The 19094-nt window shown below is 33.9% G+C and overlaps 3 protein-coding genes across 3 annotated transcripts; 2 read left to right on the plus strand and 1 right to left on the minus strand.

The window, feature by feature from the left end:
• The first annotated feature begins 2555 nt into the window (after positions 1–2555).
• On the plus strand, positions 2556–6779 carry LOC101260535 (probable protein phosphatase 2C 33). Its single transcript, XM_004239648.5, has 5 exons — positions 2556–4068; positions 4616–5002; positions 5091–5208; positions 5687–5910; positions 5996–6779. Exons 1-5 carry the CDS (start codon positions 3823–3825, stop codon positions 6431–6433), a joined length of 1413 nt encoding a protein of 470 aa, XP_004239696.1. The 5' UTR covers positions 2556–3822; the 3' UTR covers positions 6434–6779.
• A 260-nt stretch (positions 6780–7039) lies between these two features.
• On the minus strand, positions 7040–14113 carry LOC101260231 (aspartic proteinase 36-like). The gene is made up of 10 exons (XM_004239647.5): positions 13737–14113; positions 11854–11983; positions 11470–11711; positions 11069–11293; positions 9810–9948; positions 9608–9681; positions 9048–9138; positions 8456–8531; positions 7924–7995; positions 7040–7519 (listed from the first exon to the last, which is right to left on the minus strand). Exons 1-10 carry the CDS (start codon positions 13964–13966, stop codon positions 7365–7367), a joined length of 1434 nt encoding a protein of 477 aa, XP_004239695.1. The 5' UTR covers positions 13967–14113; the 3' UTR covers positions 7040–7364.
• Positions 14114–14494: 381 nt separating this feature from the next.
• On the plus strand, positions 14495–19094 carry LOC101259936 (flavin mononucleotide hydrolase 1, chloroplatic). Its single transcript, XM_010323030.3, has 7 exons — positions 14495–14736; positions 16485–16560; positions 16708–16759; positions 17244–17358; positions 17539–17609; positions 18305–18392; positions 18744–19094. Exons 1-7 carry the CDS (start codon positions 14495–14497, stop codon positions 18886–18888), a joined length of 789 nt encoding a protein of 262 aa, XP_010321332.2. The 3' UTR covers positions 18889–19094.

A 19094-nucleotide genomic window follows, 5' to 3' on the forward strand; every position in this document is an offset into this window, starting at 1 on the left:
AAAAAACATATTTAGGTTGAGACGCTTATATATTTCGCTCTCTTAAAGTAGATTTAAGCTCATTACGACATAATCTATCGACCCAAACAGTATAACTCTTGACTTGTCTAGGATATAATAACACAACAACGTCGTACAACTCAAACAATTCATGATTAGTTAAAGAGCTCAAAATTTCACAAAAAAAAATACCTTCATTCAACATATAATTACCCTCATTGTATAGTAAATTAGTTGAACACTTCAAATATTCCTTTTAGTCTCAAATTTCTCTTTTACTATAGTATTTTTTCACAACTCTCGTCTTTTTTTGAAATACACTTCACAAAGAAAGAATCACCACTTATCACCATGAAGAAATTTTTTGTATTGAATAAAAACAACGTGAATAATAATTATTACACTATAATAATAACCACATTCTTGTCAATTTATATTCACAAACATATGCACATAATACTTTAATTTTGACATTAAAATACATAAACCACAACACATAATATTAATTTTTTAAAAAGACTCTAAATTTGATTCCAATCACCCCATATAAAGTATTTATATTCGAAATTCACTTAATCGACTAACACATTAATTTTATAAACTAAACTTCTCTTCAAGAGATTTTAATGACTTAATGAAAAATATCCTGTTAGTGGAAAATTCACATCCTATCATATACACTTATGACAATTTTTAGTTTTAGCATTCGATATTCAATCTATTTTTGTATTTATTTTTTCATATATTAATATAATTGTCAATGAGTGATGTTTGATTGACTCATCGCTATATATGACTATGACACTATAAACAAAAGTGATTATCATATTTAAAAATTAAATTCGAAACTGATAATTAAAATTTCGAAGCACTCTATTCACATGTTTCACCACAAATTTTTTGGTCCTAGCTGGATTGGTGTATGGTTTATATTTATTTTTCTTTCCCTTATTATTATTTTTTATTTTAAAAACTGAAAACTCCTTACCAAATATTGACCATCTCTATTAATTTGGAAATAAGTGGTTCTATTTTAATGAAATGTCACCATCTCTAATAATAATATCAAATAAATCATAGATATTTTGTGTTATATCAATTTAATGTGTTCAAACTTAGTCTTCTGAAATTTTATAATTATATTTGTTGTTTCATTTATATCTATTTTACAATAAAATTGATTGAGTAATAAATATAATTAAGTGATGTTTGTCACCAAATATTACTTTTTTTTCTCATATAACAAAATGTTTTATATAAATAATATACAACACAACATAATATGTCTTTATCAAAGACAAAATCAAATAATTATTGCATAATAATCGATTTGTAAGGCTGGGCAAAAGCCTTCCAAAAATCATTTTTACTTTAATTAGAAGTTTGACTTTTTTTTTTAAAAAAAAGAAATATTCTAATTTAAAATATATGCTGTCATGATCAATAATCTCCACACAAAATTAACAATTATATTATAATAATATAAGTTGTGCTTCTCCCTAATATTTATTTTTTAAGAGATAGAAAAATAACACCTCTAATTAGTAATGTTAACACTTAAGTTAAGAGTTATGCTAGGATGAAGAAGAAAAATAAAATTAACTAGGTTTATTAACTATATCTATGATATTTATAAAATGTCATGAAACTCGTATATGTTTAAAGGTTTAAATTTCATAAGATTATAGATTTACGATACTTAGTATAATATTTTATAAACAATTTGAACCTAACTTATATTTGAAAGTTTAATTTTATATAATGTACATGCACAATATTTATAAAAAAAACATTCTGAGACATATATATTTAAAAGCTTAATTTCATAAGATTAGTGTATTTAACATCTATTAAATAGTAAAGTAAATGACATTTAACAACAATATTGATAAATTAATGATTGTTTTATCATTTGTCTTTATGTTAAATTACAGCTACACATAATCCAAAGTCTACAACATTCAAATTACTTGTTCTTATCTCATGATAAAACTATAAAAAGAATTTATTATTTTAAATTTGTATAATATAATCCTTAAAGTTTCAACTACCTATGTATTAATAATGTTTTATATTTATTTGTAAATTTTACATAGAGAAATTATAATTTATCCCGGGTTAGTATCCAAATATATAATAAAATATTTTAATAATGTTTTCGTCCTAATTTGAAGAAAAAATATTATTTGTATTTTAAAATGTTCATTTCATAGTTATTATATAAAATTTGATACGCCTATAATTATGAAGATGGTATTTATATTTTAAATGGTTAATTTATTTACGAAAAATTCATAAATTTCATCAATATTTTAGTTAGAAATATCTTATAAAAATAATTTAATTATCGTATTTTTAAGTGCTTAAAACTAAAACCTTTTAATATAGGTGAATCTCAAAACGTTTTATAAGTGTCCACATACATTAATCTTATAAATAAGTGTTATAAAGTTTCACAAGTGACACGCCACTCGCACCACAGAATTCAAATCTTATCGGTAAGTCTTAAAAAGTTTCACAAGTGACACGCCACTCGCACACAAAATCCAAAAAAAGAACATAATAATATATATATATATATATATATATATATATATATATATATATATATCCACAGTAACCGAAAAACAGAGTCTTATCGGCGCCATTTTTGGTGTATTTTTTCTTTCTCTCTGTTGTGTGTCACTCTGTTATTCGATTCGATTCCTATTTTTGTTCTCCTCCTCTAAATTGAACTAATCCATTCAATTTCCCCTTTTTTCTCTTATCCATATCAAATAATTTTATCCATTTACACAGTACAAAACTGTACTGGAAATTCTACTTCAGCTCATTTCTACAGAGTTTTACATAGATGGTATTTTTTTTCTCCTGATTTGGGTTTGATCTGATCAGGAAAAGAAAGTTTTTTTTGGTTGTTTTGAGGTGAATTGTTGGTGGGTTTTTTGTTTCTTGAAGCTGAATTGGATGTGGGTTTTTGATTGTGGTTTGATCTAAATTGAGTTTTTTATGGGTTTTGTAGTTTATGGGAGATGATTGGTTCCTGTGTTTAAATTGAGCTTAATTGGAAGTGGGGTTTTTGAAAATTTTGATATTTCTCTTGATTAGGTTTGATCTGACCAAAAAATCAAGTTTTTTTTGATGTAGATTGGAGTTGAATTTTTGTAATTTATGGGAACTGATTTTGGTCCTGGTGTTTAAATTGAGCTGAATTTGAAGTGGGTTGTTGAAACTTTTGACAAATACTTGTGGCCGGTCACTGATTTGACCTTCTTATTGTGCAAACTCTGATGGGTGTTTTTTTTTGGCCTTAAAGCTACGTCAGATCATCAGATTGTGTCTTTATCAGCTGAGTTAACCTTTCTTGTAAGTGAAAGGTGATTAATAGTGGGAAGAGAGAGAGAGAGAGACAGAATAAAAAAGGTGTCTTTTGGGGATACTGTTACTAAAAAAATTGAAAGGGGACAATAGTTTTGATAGATCTGTTCTATATGTTAGTTGCAGTTATATTATTTTCATACTTGTAAGTTGTGATGTAGAGGATTGTTTCAGGAACTAATTATGTATGCATGATTGTTCAAGGGTTGCTGAAAAGTTCACAACTTTTTGGTGGATTAGATTAGATACGGACTGCTTTTGTAGTTGAAGTGAATTGGATTTCCATTAGCCGTCTGTTTATTGGAATTTCCCCCCTTTTTTGATTGTGTGATGATTGTGAAGTTGGTGGATTGAGGGAGGATATACGGATTTGAATAGGGGAATAGGGTGTTTGATTATTTAGTTGTTCTGGAGTGCTTACAGAATTTAGTCCGGGGCCTCGGGATGGGGTCCTGCTTGTCATCTGATAGCAGGAGTCCTCATCCTGGTTCTCCTGCATCTGCAATTAGGAAGAGGAAGAACTCAAAGAAGAGGTCAGGATCGCGGAATTCTTCCTTTGACTTTCATAAGGAAGAGCTTCTGCATAGGATTCCCGGGCGTATGTTCTTGAATGGTTCTAGTGAGGTGGCTTCACTCTTCAGTCAGCAGGGAAAGAAAGGGACTAATCAAGATGCTATGATTGTGTGGGAGGTTAGTCTTCGAATCTTTTCATGTTAACTTTGTGAAATGGCGGTGATTAGTAATTGACTTGCAAATATTCATGATCACTAGAATGCATATGATCATGGCTGCAGTGGAAAAAGCTCAAGGAGTTAACATGTTTGTGTGGTAGTTATCTTGTAGATCCAAGTTTTGGTGCCTAATTGTTTTTTTTGCTTCAGCCTATACATTTCTTGAATCTTGTCACATCACCTGATTGTTTGAGTAATACTTTCTTATTATGTTTTGTGAGTAATTATGATGTTTACAACTATTTTTTCTTGATAACTTGTTCAAAGGCCCTACATTGTGTTCTCTGCTTACTTATCTATAAGCTTGGTAGAGTTAGAAGGGACGAAAATGTACCTTTGAATTGACATCATTTTGTACAGATAAGCTTTTTTTTATTTTTTCCCCTCTTGTGATGTGTAGTTATTGGCCATATATATAGTTGAATTACTTTCTCGTGATACTGTCTCAGTCTCATTAAACCTTATGTAACCGCGTTCTTAATCTGCTAAAAATTATTAAATTCCAGAATTTCGGTTCCAGAGAAGATACTGTTTTCTGTGGTGTTTTTGATGGTCATGGTCCTTTTGGTCATATGGTTGCAAAACGAGTCAGAGATGCACTTCCCTTGAAGCTAAGCACACACTGGGAAGTTAATATAAAAAGTGAAGACGTTCTAAGAGAGATCAGTCTCAACACGGGGAGTAGCCTATATCCCGAGGATGCTGTCCTCATCTCTGCTGAGGAGTCGAGGCTCTCAATTGATGTTGAAGAGACTAAAAATCATTTAGAAGTATTTCAGACATTGAAGGAGTCATTTCTGAAGGCGTATAAGGTTATGGATAGAGAACTGAGAAGCTATACCAATATCGACTGCTTCTGTAGTGGAACAACAGCAGTAACGCTAGTTAAACAGGTTAGTTGACGTATTCATAAAGTTGAAGCTGGCTAGGGTTTCTGCCATTTTACTCTGTAGATGAACTCTGTTATTTGTTTTTTGGTAGGGTGAGCATCTTGTTATTGGTAATGTTGGAGACTCTAGAGCTGTGCTGGGTACGAGAGGCGAGGATGATTCTCTCACTGCAGTGCAATTGACAGTAGATCTTAAGCCCGATTTACCAGGTGCATACATGTCTATATACAAACCTAAGCCGATTATTCAGCTTTCTCTTCTTTTAAGTAATAGCAGATGGAAGCTCTCCCCCCCCCCCCCCCCCCCAATCTTTTTGAAACTTCTCCATTTTTCTAAGTTAAGCTTCTGCTTAAATCTTTTATCAATTTTCTCTATAAAATTTTCTGTACCTCTCCCTGTTAAAAAAGTTTTTTCGAATTCTATTTGACGTGAGAAGTGAATAGGCAGTTATACCTCCCCTGTGTCTATGATTAATTATGTACTTCAATCACAGTTATGTTACGTAATTGTGTATCACAATGTTAACATGTAAAACAAAAGGAATGTGGTACAATTACTTGGAACTATCATCTAAACAACAGTATTCTTGGAAGCAGAAATTTTCCTTTTTGATAAGTGATGTTTACTGATTTCTACTGATGCTTGCCTCACTATAGTGTTTCGTTAACTCTTCTTCTAAATTTACAGCGGAGTTTGAGAGGATTCGCAAATGTAAAGGGCGAGTGTTTTCTCTTCAAGATGAACCGGATGTTGCAAGAGTGTGGATGCCAAATAGCAACTCTCCTGGTCTTGCCATGGCTCGTGCTTTTGGAGATTTTTGCCTCAAGGATTTTGGTGTCATCTCAGTACCTGAAATTTCTTATAGGCGTTTATCCGAGAAAGATGAATTCATTATTCTGGCGACAGATGGGGTATGGTACTTGAATCCTGCTTTGGCATTACTTAGATTCACTATCTATCTTGTTGCTAGTTGAATTAATTTGATACTGGTTACAGATTTGGGACGTGCTTTCAAACGATGAAGTAGTAAATATTGTGGATTCGGCTTCATCCCGTTCATCTGCAGCTCGAGCACTTGTTGAAGAAGCCGTTCAAGCCTGGAAGATAACATACCCAACTTCTAAAGTCGATGACTGTGCTGTTGTCTGCCTCTTCCTCGATTCAAACTTGAATAATTTCTCTACTGCTTCTAGTACAGAAGACAACAACAAGTCTTTCATCTCAACGGAAATGAGTGAAGTTAGCTACAATACGGGTGGTGCCCTTAGTCCACCTGCATTGAATCGTTCCTGTACTCTTCGAGAAGGTGAAGAGGTTCCAGCAGTCAGCAATGAGGAAGCCTGGGAACAGGATGAGTTGCTACCTAAGACGGAAAAAGAATGGTCTGCTCTTGACGCGGTAGCTATTGGAGGATCAAAATCAAAGATGAAATAGTAAGAACTTGCCTTGCACCAGGCGCTTACACCAAACCAATGGATGCATGACATGTGTTTGCACATCGACTTTCCTCGCTTTAACTATGGTTAACATATATATTCACCTCGTTAAATCAGTTAACCATGGTCAGTCGCGTCTAGGTGTTAGTAAGTTTTTACCATGTCCAAATGTGGATTCATTTCTGTCTTCATTTCCATCTTGTTAAGTTCTTATGATCATTTTTTTTACTGTAATAGTTCTTTCTCTATATATGTAACAGTACTAGTTATTTATTTTTCGTTCTCTATTTTCTTGTAAGAAATTTTGCATGAGCATATGTTTATAAAGTTCTTTCTCTTCTTTATTTTCAATTGTGTAGATAAAATATTCGAATTTCGTTACGAGCAAACTTTATTTTTCATCTTATAAAATCATGATGTTACCTTGTAGAAAAATATCATGATCTTGTTCGGGAGTTAGTCGAACTTAATAACTTTTGCGATCTATAGTCGAAGTCATCTATGGGACATCCGAACAGAAATTACTTGACCAGCTGCTATATGAATGATTCTATGCATATTAAAGCACATACTAAAATCTTCTAATGATAATATGCCAGAGAAGGATCAGGAACGACGAATCTCATTATGATAAACAAGTCGATTTTGCAAGTTCGTTGTTACAGGATGTATTATAGTACATGAATTTTCGATGTAGATGCTAACATAGTTGGTTCTCATCCTTCAGAAACTACAGGCGTAATAGGAGAATCTGTTGACAACAGGATCACCCTCAGATGATCAACTCAGTGGAAATTGAGAACGAATTAAGCAAATGGTTCTGTTTCTCCATCTGCTCCTACGAATCCAAGGTTGAAAAGACTAAAACCCCTTCGATTTTCTGAATGTTGATGGTGCAAAAATTACTCACTGTACAGCTGTTTCTGTTGTCACTTGAACAAATTGAACAAGATGGAGATGGTTATCAAGAAGGACGTGAAGAACTTTGTCGAATCCATCATAGAAGCTGAAGAAATATTGTGAGAAGCCACAGTGTACGCGCTACCAGAACTTTCCTCGTATTTGAGTTTGATGGTTGAAGAACCTGAAATTAACAACACACACTTAAGGTGAAACTTAGAAACGATGGATCGGATATAGCATTAACATTTTGAATTCTCCAGACTCTGTGTTAGCTGGGAAAGTAGAAAGAAAAGAAGGCATTTTTATAGCTGATTCATAAAGATATTCAAAGGCAGAGAGTTCCTCCCTCTAGAGTTCCTAAATTCGGAAAATAATAAGCATTATTCCTCTCCTAGTAAGTAGTAGTATCTAGTGATCACGTAAATTCTTATTCTTCAATGTGTTTTACCATCTGTTGCTTCATTTATTTGATTCTTGATATTTTGCTGTCATTTTTTTCGTCTTGTAACCCTACTCTGGATAACTTCTCTTTTGAGTCGAGTGTAGACTATAGAAGAATGTAGTTGATTAGCTATATATACTCACAGTCATATTCCGTCCAACCAATTGCCTGATTTTCAATATCATAAACAACTAGCTTGTTTGATAACACGAGATCTGCAACAAAATATCAAAATGTTACTCTTTTGACAGAATTATGTTACAGTATATCAAAACGTTGAAACAAACTATGTTGTAGGTGATTTCTTCCAATATATCCTAGTCTTGGTGGACAGAAATACGTGGTACTTGTTGCTGGTGGGACGTGGCAGGTATCCCATGAACTTAGTCGAGGCGCTAGCTGGCCCGGACACCCTGGTTATCAATTTTTTTTATCACTAATCTCTAAGCATTACAAGCTTGACCAGCAACCAGATATATATTATCCTACATTCATTCATATTCCTCAAATGTCTTATCCAGTTCATGCTTGCTGAGATAAGATTAATATAAAATATGTCTCAAGCACGGACAAGACAAGCTTAATTTTCACAAACATGCTTCGATGAAAATTATAAGGATTTACTTCAGTTTAGATGCATTTCTCTCAAGAGAAAGAGAAGGTGTCAAATACTACCTCCCAACAGAGTTATTTCACTTCCATCCTTTGTCTGCATTTTGCTGTCTTGCCAACCAATACACCATCTATTCTCCTGCAAAATTTTATCCAGAAACTGAGATAAGATTTCCGTGAGGAAACGGGATTGCAAGTTATATCGTCCATCCTGTTGCATTTCGCTTTTTCTGCACCCAAACAACACACTTCACAAAACTTTTTGGCCCTATCCTCTGGTATGGAGCAATATAAATATACATGCAGACGTATAAACCAACAAAAAGGTAGAATAGAACATACGCGTTCATACTTCATACTAGCTAGACATGTCAAAGATAAATTTCAAGAAAGTATCAGGCTGGAATCTAACATGGTAACATAGAAGACTATCATAATACTGACGAGAGATTCTAGGAGACAAATCCGAAGGCCTAAAATAATGATTGCTAGGCTGATAATGGCTCGAGAACCTAAGAACTGCTATTGTAACAAGAAACAAATCCAAATAATTTTTTTTAATATTGAAAAAGGAAGTCTTCTTGGGAAAATAATAAACTCCATCTGATTGAATTAGAAAAGAGCTAAAGAACTTCAGCATATTTGGAGTACTTACTTCGATTTGGAAAAGATAATCGTGGGGATAAACTGTCAAAGGAAGCGAATCTGCAAATCGAAAGTTTACAACTGGGAACCCATCATCAATCCTGCACCAGCAGAGGTAGAAGAAAGTTAAAGACAATTGAGTTTATAAGTTATGGTAGGCATTTTATCTGACTTGTCCTATTTAGTCTCTATAGAACTACACTAAGAGAACATTCATGTTTTCAGCAGTATTCTTTCCTTATTAACAATCCCCGTATAAATATACCAAATCCAATAAATCCAACCATACTCTTCCCCTTATTCACTCCAAAAATAAAATATTCCTCCATCCCAAAAAGAATAATAAGATACGGAGAGCTCTCTCCAAAAAGCATAAATTCGCAAATATATTTGGAGTGACCAAAATAGAAAATAAGTTAACAAACATTAGTAGTATATACAGTTTTAGCGTATAGTCTTCCATACTGTATCAGTGTACATACTCAATAGCGAAAATGAGAAGATCTGACATACTAAACCTTTGACAGAAAAAAATATGAAACTCACACGAGTGGCCAGAAAGAACCTTACTTCCCAGTGTAGTCAAAGCAGTGGAAACTCTGCTCAACAAGACGAATATTCAACTGTGGGTGCCGTTCAATCAGCTATGCCAACAGTGAGAAGGAAAAAATCAAGCAGAAAGGTTAAAAATATATCCACGCATACATGTGGTGTAAAGCTCTCTAACAAATAAGCCAATTACATTATTTCTGAAATTAATGTCTGTAGTTACCTTGTCCATGAGAGTACTGTAGACCTTGTGTGGAAGATAAGCTAAGGTTGTTCCACTGTCAATTATTGCCATAGTTGTGGGAATGTCTAGTACTTGACCATCAACCTCAATTCCTTTCATAATAACACTATAATGTGGCCTAAAGAGGAGACAGATATTTTAACTGAGTTCAGAATAGTGGACAAATGGAGAGGTTAAAATCATGTAATCAAAGCACAAAAATAAATAAACAAAATACAACAGAAGTCACAGTTTCTATAATTCAGACTTGAAACTGACTAAGTAAATATATGCACCATCAGCGAGTGAGTCGAGAGAGTTTTAAACTCCTTACATCTACGTGGTAGATTTTTTGCAAATCGAGTAGTAATGTATCCAGTGATAGTACTCGACAATCTGCATTGAACTACTTTATAAATCAAAAAGCCAATATTTATCTCCTCGTTTCAATATGGTGAGTGTCTTAAGGGCTCTAACTTGATTTTTCACTACCAAGGTGCAGTGCCAGCTCTAACAATGTCCCCATCAGGCTGTAGTTACAGTGGAATCATATATCACCCTTCTTTTCCCTCATTTGTCGCAAAAAGAGGGAGAGGGGAATACATTACTTGAGTGCACAAAAACTTCTTAAATTCATTGCTAGATCAAGCACATAAATAGAATGAGAGTGAACAAGCAGATGTGCGAACGATAAGAGAATATACAAATGTACAATGTCATGCAGAAGCACGCGTACTTATACCACATAGGGACCACTTCGATAGGCTATGATGATGTTCATGGCAGTTTCGGCTTTGGTGATGATAGATCCGAAAGAGGAGTTTCGCTAAAGCTTTCGATTTGGTCGTAGCTAACTACTGTACATTATTCATCCCTAGTAAAATATCTATCTTTTCTTATTAGTCCGTCTCAGTTTTGCTTCCTGAAAAGAAAAATTACATGGAAGCCATTTCACTTGTAATAACTCTATATATTTTTCTTTATTTCATTCTATCAAATTAATATATGACCCTACATGTTCTACAAAAATTATTAAGCATATCAATTTTCAGATCTATTCTTAATAAATGTGGAAGTTGAATTAAGACATACAATTCATTTGGAGGTAGAGAGATGCAAATATTGATTCAAAAAGATTTTATCATAACATTTGGCATACAGTGTTTGAGCATTGTATATTTACCATCATTTCGTTTAATAAAGTATTTACCATCATTCCTTTTAATAAGGAAAGAAGGGGTAAAACTAAAAATACTTACGCATCTGGGACTAGTGGTGTTGTATTTACTTTTGGATTAACTACTGGTCCAATGGTGAATATGCCACCTCCATTCTTTCCATTTAGGCAATGTGCAAATATTTTCTTAACCTTCCCACTGGCAGCTAGCTGAGAAATTACGGATGAACTTGCTTGTCCAAAACCAAGTATTCCATCAACTGCTTGATTAGATGCACCTAGCTCTCCAGATTGTCTAGATGAGCACCTATGTTGGATAAAAATGATGTAAACTACTACATGTCATAAAGAGATAAATTACATATCGAGTGTATGCAGACCTTACCCGTACCTCTTAGAGATAGAGAGGTTGCTTCCGATAGACCCTCAACAATAATAGGCATATTTAGTTTTATATTTTAATCACAAGGATTAAAAACTTACCCAAATGATATTGACCCGTTCATCAACGTTGTTTGTAGGTCTCCTGAAACTTGCTCAAACTGAATATCATCCTTCACAAAGAATCCAGCTGTTGAGCTACCATCTCCATAACTAACCTGAAAATCACATGGCATTCCAGTCCTGCAATCCGAGTAGGGAGTATTGAGCAAGCAAAACTCTTCGTCACAAGAAACAGACTTCCCAGTTACAGAGGCTTTCGGGTCATATTTCATCAAGTCTATCTGTAAGGTAATGACTAAGATGAGAATATAATTGGGAAAAGAGGTCGAGAATATCAAGCGACTAACTACAAATAATAGAACCAACATCCATTTTATGCACAAAGAAAGACAAGTGACACATATATTGGAAGAAGAATCATACCCCGAGGTCGCTTTTTGTAGGACATCCCTCACAGCTGGCACAGTTCACCCATAAAATTTCACTTCCAGTATCAACCTGGACGTGAAAATCCCTTGAAGGATTTCCAATAGATATCTTAGTGTAATAGAGCCTGCATCATTTACATACAAGAAAAATGCATGACCATAATGGCACATGATAGTATGAGCATTCATAATATCTCCACTGCCACAATCTGAAGTTATGCCCTGCACGTAAGCAACACTTTTTTTTTGATAACCAATACCTGCCACCTCCCAACATCGACAGGTGACAGGTAACTCTGTCTACCAAGGTTGACAAGGTTAAGACATATGGGAAGAAATACCTAGTGTTTTTGTCTTTGCTGGGTTTTGAACCTAAAACCTCATGGTTCTTAACTCACTTCATTGACCACTAGGTCACATCATGGGCGCGTACTTTTATTTATTCTTTGGCGGTGAAGTTGTGAGGGGGGCTTCATATTAAACTACGAACTTTAAAAGTTAATGTGGTTAAAAAAACCAAGTACTAAGCTAAGCAAAGAAGCCATGATATCAGTTAGTCATAACGTTGAGAAACAAAGCTGCATGCTTTCTTAAAACATCTACACCTTGTCCTCCTCTTTTAGAAGAATAAATACAAGAACCAACCAATATCATTATTCAAATTATCAACAAGCAAACCTTTAACTGTTTCAACCCTTTAGATGATGCAAATAAGATAATTTGATAGAGAAAACATCAAACAAGAATTTGAAATTTGTAGTATATGAAATAATAAACATGGATCAAATTGGAAGAGTGTCATATAAATTAGAACAAACACCGAGAGATAGTAAGAATTATCAAAAACCTGTGCAAAGGAAATAACTTTCCACACAACAACAATATTTTTATTCCTCAATCCCAAGCAAGAAAATGTTTTCGTGTAGCTAATCTATTCGAGTGTTCTCTTCACTCGAGTAAATCTGATTGGGTTTAAAAGGAAATGACTTCCCATACACTATCAAAACTTGCCACATGATAAATTAGGAGGGAGATAGAGAGCACTAATTATGAATAAAACCATGCAAAGGCAATAACTTTGCCTACAGAGACAAAGTGCAGACACGATAAATGTAGAATAGTCTCGAGTTAAAATCCTAACAGAGGCAGAAGGAAAACACTAGTCATTTCTTCCCATCTGCCCAAGCCACAATCGACAAAGTTACCAGATACCTTTGCAGCAAAGTTGGAGGTAGCAAATAAGGGCAGTAATAGTGTTCTCAAAAGCAAAAGAGCACAAATAAACATGATACTTAATAAAACAAGGTGCAAAGGGAGAAAATAAATATAAATACATGTCTAGTCCAAGACTAATAATTATAAGCTTGAACACCAAATATGAACACAAAAATTGAATTTTTTTACGATAAGCTGAAATATCAATAGTTTAATGCCTCACCTCTCAAGAAAAAACATGCTATAGAACCTGATGACGACACTAAAACACACATTAAACTAAGCAAAGCACTCAAAACATTTTTAGCCTCCTTCAGGGCTAAACGCGCCTTTGACAACACAAGGCGGGAGCTAGCTTTATGGTTACAAGTTTAGCAGAAAACCAAGTAATTTAGGCTCAAAATCTTGTATTCATCTTAAAAATTCATTTAACATGCACAAGTAATCTATATATCAATCCATAACCCATAAACTAAAAATCGTAGCTCCCAGTTGGCCTAAATATGAGATGAAATTGACAACCCGATACACTAAGCTCCCGCTATATACAAACTATGAGGAAGAGCCCAAACACAAGGGTCTATTAACCTACATTTCTGCAAGAACCTATTTCCACAACTCGAACCCAAAAAACACGAAAATAAACAGAGAAAGGGAACTAACGCAGCATCAGTAGGCAATCCATTTCCACCCAATTTGAAATCAATAACAGTAAGCATTCTGCTATGGCGTCGATTATCATGAGCTTTAAGATCATTCAAAATCGACCCATTACCATTCCTCCCACCATATTTATGCTTCACATCAAAAACCAAATTTTCCCCTTTCACATCTACACCATAACCCATCAAAATCAACAACAAAATCAAACACCCATTTATCAAATCACCCATTTTCTTCCAAATTTCCTTCAAATTATACAATATAAACACAACCCCACCTCTCAAATTGCATTTTCTGTACGTATATACATTCTTTTTATACGTACAGATAATTTTTTTTAATTTGAAATTTGAGAAGGAAGAGAAAAAGGAAGGACTTTTTTCAATTTTTTTCCTTTTTTCCTTTTATTTCTCTTGAAAAAATTGTAAGAAGAATATGGAATTATAAGAGTAATTTAAGTTTTTTTCTTCAATGGAGAAAAAGACAAGTGGATTATTGTTCATAATTTTGGTGAACAGAAGAAGAAGAAGAAGAAAAGGTACTATCTTTTTGGCCGAGAATGCAGGGAAAAAAAAGCAGCTTTTTCTGAGAAAAATGTCACTGGTCGGTCCAATTTTTATTTTTAACAGTTCGACTAAATTTAGATTTATGATTAATTAATATATAAAATAATATAAAATATTATTTTTGTTAGCCAAAAAAAAAAAAAAAACACGTTATAAATCTGAGCAGAAACAAAGAAAGAATCCAAATTCTATATGGCTTTATTGTTATCATGGAGACCATCTTCTGCTTATAATATCAGTTTTCCATTTACAATGAAGAATACATCTTCTTCTAAATCTGTAAAAATGGGGTCTTTTAGCACTATCAGCTGCAGTATCACTTCTTCATCAGCGTCAACAATGGTGGCTCAGAGGAAACTTCCAATTTTGCTTTTTGATGTTATGGATACTATTGTTCGTGACCCTTTTTACCATGATGTCCCTGCCTTCTTCAGGTGTTTACTATGTTGAATTTCAGTTTTCCCCCTTTTACTGTTGACTTTAAAGATCCAATTTTTATGTTGTCTTGTTATGTTGGAATTCTTGAATTTGCTGTGGCAATAGCTCTATGTTGAATTTCAGTTTGCCCCTTTTACAGTTGACCTTAAAAATCCCATTTTTATGTTGTCTTGTTATGGTGGAGTTCTTAACTTTGATGAGTCAATAGCTCAATAGGTATTTACTCTGTTGAGTTTCAGTCTGTTGAGTTTAAAGATCCCATTTTTATGTTATCTTGTTATGCTGGATTGTTGAATTTGATGAGTCAATAACTCAATGGGTAGCCAAGGGTGTATCGAAAATAGTCTTTCTACCTCGGATAAGATTTTCGTACACTTTATCTCTCGACTCCATTTTGTGGGACTTTAGGGGTATGTTGTTGTTGTTGTTGTAATAACTCAATGGGTTTTTAGTATGTTGAACTCCACTTAGCTCCTTTACTGTTTTCTGATGTTTTCTGTTGACTTTAAAGGTATCATTTTTATGCTGGAATTCTTGAATTACTCAATCAGTAAGTCAATATTAATCAACTATATCTTAATGGGGTGGGATATATGAATCTTCTGTTACTATTTCACTGGGGCCCAAATCAATTCTTGAATTGCTATGTGTAAGAAATTAGCAGATGGAGTTTTGACCTTTGACCCCTCCATTGGAGACACAAAGAAGTAAAAGAGAAAAAAAAGAAGGGAAAAAGGAAGTTGTAGCCACTTGAGCTTGATTAGAATTTGACTACTGATCCGTGTAATTTGACTTCTGATCTGTGTGAATATGTATATTTAGTGTATGATTTAAGTGAGTATACAAACAAAACAACTATGCCTTAGTCCAAAACAAGTTGAAGTCGGCTATATGAATCTTTACTATTCCATTTAATCTCCATTCATGTAAAGTTTATAAGTGAGTATACAAGATAGGTTATTTTGGGACACTTCTCCAATTTGAGGAGAAGTGGAAAAACTATAAGAAAAAGAAGGTGTAACTGCTAGGAGAGAAATTAAGATATACTTTTTCTTGCACAAATTCATTCACCTTAATGGTTAAAGTCCATAATCTTAATTGTAGAGTAAGATATCTTGATCTTCTGCATGTCATAACATTCCCCTTAATCTTCCTTGTAATTGGAAAATTATCTTCACATCGATATATGTAGTAATATTTTTGCCTTTGATTGTTGTGGACTTCCCTGTTTTAAAGATTTTAACCACGGCGAATATGGTCCCACGTTCTTGCATGCTTGAAAGCCAAGTTGAGCATTTCATATATGTGTAAATGAAATAGTTTATTGTTAGTTCAATCAACTTTTACTGTTGCTCAGCATATAGTGAACACCATGTTGTATAATTCTTAAAACGTGTAATCCTAAACAGTCAAGGTAGAAGTCCCCTACTTCAGCTGGCATATGTAACTTAACTCAGATAGTTGAATTACATATCTTACTTGTCATGAAACTTCTACTGCTCATCTTGCAACAGTATTTCGGAACCCCTTCTATTGCAACAGGCAAATACCGGTTATTTATGAATACCAAATTCATTCCATCTCAGGTTGATGTAATCTCTTCTGGTAATGGTCCAGTGCTGCTTTGGGCTCCTTTTATCTTGTTTCTTTTTATTATTTTTCGTTCAAACCAGACCAAATTTTGTTCTTTTCTCCTTTAGCTTCTAAATTTTTGTCCTGTTTCTAATTGAGATTTTTTATTCAGAATGTCAATGAAAGAATTGCTGGAAAGCAAGCATCCAACTTCCTGGATTGAGTTTGAAAAAGGCCTTATCAGTGAGGTACATTGAGAAGTATGCTTCAAGAAGTTCGACATTTTAATGGAGGCATATTACTATACATTTTGTTTCTCTTTTATCTCGAAAGATGTAGATTATGATTGTTCTCTTTTCTGAATTTATAAAAGTATGTTGTACTACTCTTTTCAGGAGGAGTTGACTAGGAAATTCTTCAAGGATGGAAGATCTTTTGATATGGAAGGTATGTTAGACATTCTCGGATGTCAGCACCTTATCACACAGTATCCTACAACTTCACGACATAATCATGAAGTATAAATTTTGACACGATGAGTTCATATTTTCATTTGAGCTCATGCTTTCAGTAAATCTGTCCGTTTTTCTCTCTCAATCTTTTCTTAATATGAAAAGGAGATGCAAAATTTGAAACAAAATGTTAAATGGTATAAGATGTTGGCCATGCCTCAACCGTTTATTCTTGTCTGAATGAGTAAAGTCGACAAGGAAGTGCAGAATGGGCCTCATTGCTAAAACTGATGTATAAAGAATACTCTCAACTTCTTTTCCATGAAGATCCTACCATCATTTCCTAATTGTTCCTTCTTCTTCTGCATGCGTTAGTTTGATCAATGAATGTTAGGCGAAGGTTGATTTAATTGTTACTTCTTCAATAAATTAGTATCTTTTGTTTGTTCATTGAACTGAAAACCCACTTTTTTTTTCAGGTCTCAAAAACTGTATGAGAAGACGATATTCCTACCTTGAAGGTGTTGAAGGATTATTGAATTCTTTGAAAAAAAATGGCTATGAAATCCATGCTTTCACAAATTATCCAATCTGGTATGACAACTACGACTCCGTCCCAAACAAAGATGTAGTTGGTTATATAATTTCTTGCTTACCATGATTCTCCATATAAACTCGTCTGAGGCCAATATTATACAAAATAATAATAATCAGTCAAGCCTTCGTTACTTTCAAAATACAAACATTCAAGTGTTACAAACTTTGTTCTTTCAGGTACCAGATGATTGAGGACGAGCTAAAACTCTCAAATTACCTATCTTGGACATTTTGTTCCTGTATATTTGGTAGTTTTCTCTTTACCTTCACAAACTTTCTATCTCTGAAGTCTTGTTTGATCAATATTTCCTTAATCGAACCGTGAAAGCAGCCATTAATGCTTGCAATAGGATTGACTGTCTACTTCACAGCCATTGGGGTGCAGTCCTTTCCCGGGCCTTGTTAACATGGGATACCTTGTGCACCGGGCTGCCCTTCAATATTCCATTGTTGATGTGGCTAGCTCCTGTTTTTTTTTTTTTTTTTAATAACGGTAACTGAGATGTGGCTGGCTCCTTATGTATTCCTCATATGTAGAGTTTTGGGATGCTTACACAAGCAACCTGAGGCAGATCCGGGATTTCATTTATGGGTTATGGATCACAATCTTTATTATTTACTCGGTTATGGATCACAATCTGTATGCTTAACGGGTCGAGTATCTATCTAGATGTGCTCTACAAGTTTAATAAGTTCAATTTTACAGTCAAATTGCTGTTTTGAAACTTGGTTCATGAAGACTCAGAACTCAAATGCTGATCTTTTTATCCTTTTTTTTCTGTTGTACTGCATCTCAAATTTGTGAAGTTTCGGATGCTGATCTGCTTTTGTTCCTTGTTGAAAAGTTCCGTAACCTTAAACTTGTGGAGTTGTGACACGTAAACATAATATGAAGTGTGAATTCGATTGGAGCATAGGCCTGACTTATTTCATATGTTTACAGGAAAACGGAAGCCTGATCCCGATTTTTATTTAGAAGTTGTAAAGCATCTCAATGTAAATGTTTCCAACTGCATTTTTGTTGATGACAGGTATGTCCCAATAATAATGTATGCTTTTAAGCTATGTTGCTCGAGCTCTTCAGAACTATTGTAGTACGCTGTACGCTTGTCTGATAACTGATAACGAGTCATCCCTAACAATGTACAGTAGTTATCCTTTGACCACAAAGTTGAGTTTGGCCTCGATATGATTTTCATATCACCACTATATAGACAGAGTCCGCGTCTTGGATGCATCACCACGTCCTTGTTAGTTGTCGACTTCTATTCATCTTTAGAATTTTATCCATGAAAAATGCAGTTCTATCTACTCATTACAGTAACCTGGATTTCAAAAAAGGTCCAATTTTTCTCACGCAAGTTGTATCATTAATCATTTAGGATGGGGAACGTTGAAGCTGCAGTTAAACTCGGACTTAAAGGCCTTCAATTCAAGAATGCAGATTTGTTGCAGAAGGACTTATCTCTCCTCGGTGTCGATATATCAACAAATGAAAGTGAAGATCTGATTGAATGTTCATCATAAGATTATATATCATGATAGTTCTGTGTTTTTTTTATTCTGAACATTTTTTCTTGCGGAACAGTTCCTCAAAATGTCACAATTTTAGGCCTAAAAAAAGTTGTATATTATATGTATAATAAATGTATACAATCAACTTGACAAGTGAAAGGACATTAGACAATGTAAATGTCTTTTAGAATTATTTATAAATTGGGCCTTCTTACCAA

Source organism: Solanum lycopersicum, chromosome 5 (assembly GCF_036512215.1).
Source record: "Solanum lycopersicum chromosome 5, SLM_r2.1".
In the NCBI taxonomy this organism is placed as follows: domain Eukaryota; kingdom Viridiplantae; phylum Streptophyta; class Magnoliopsida; order Solanales; family Solanaceae; genus Solanum; species Solanum lycopersicum.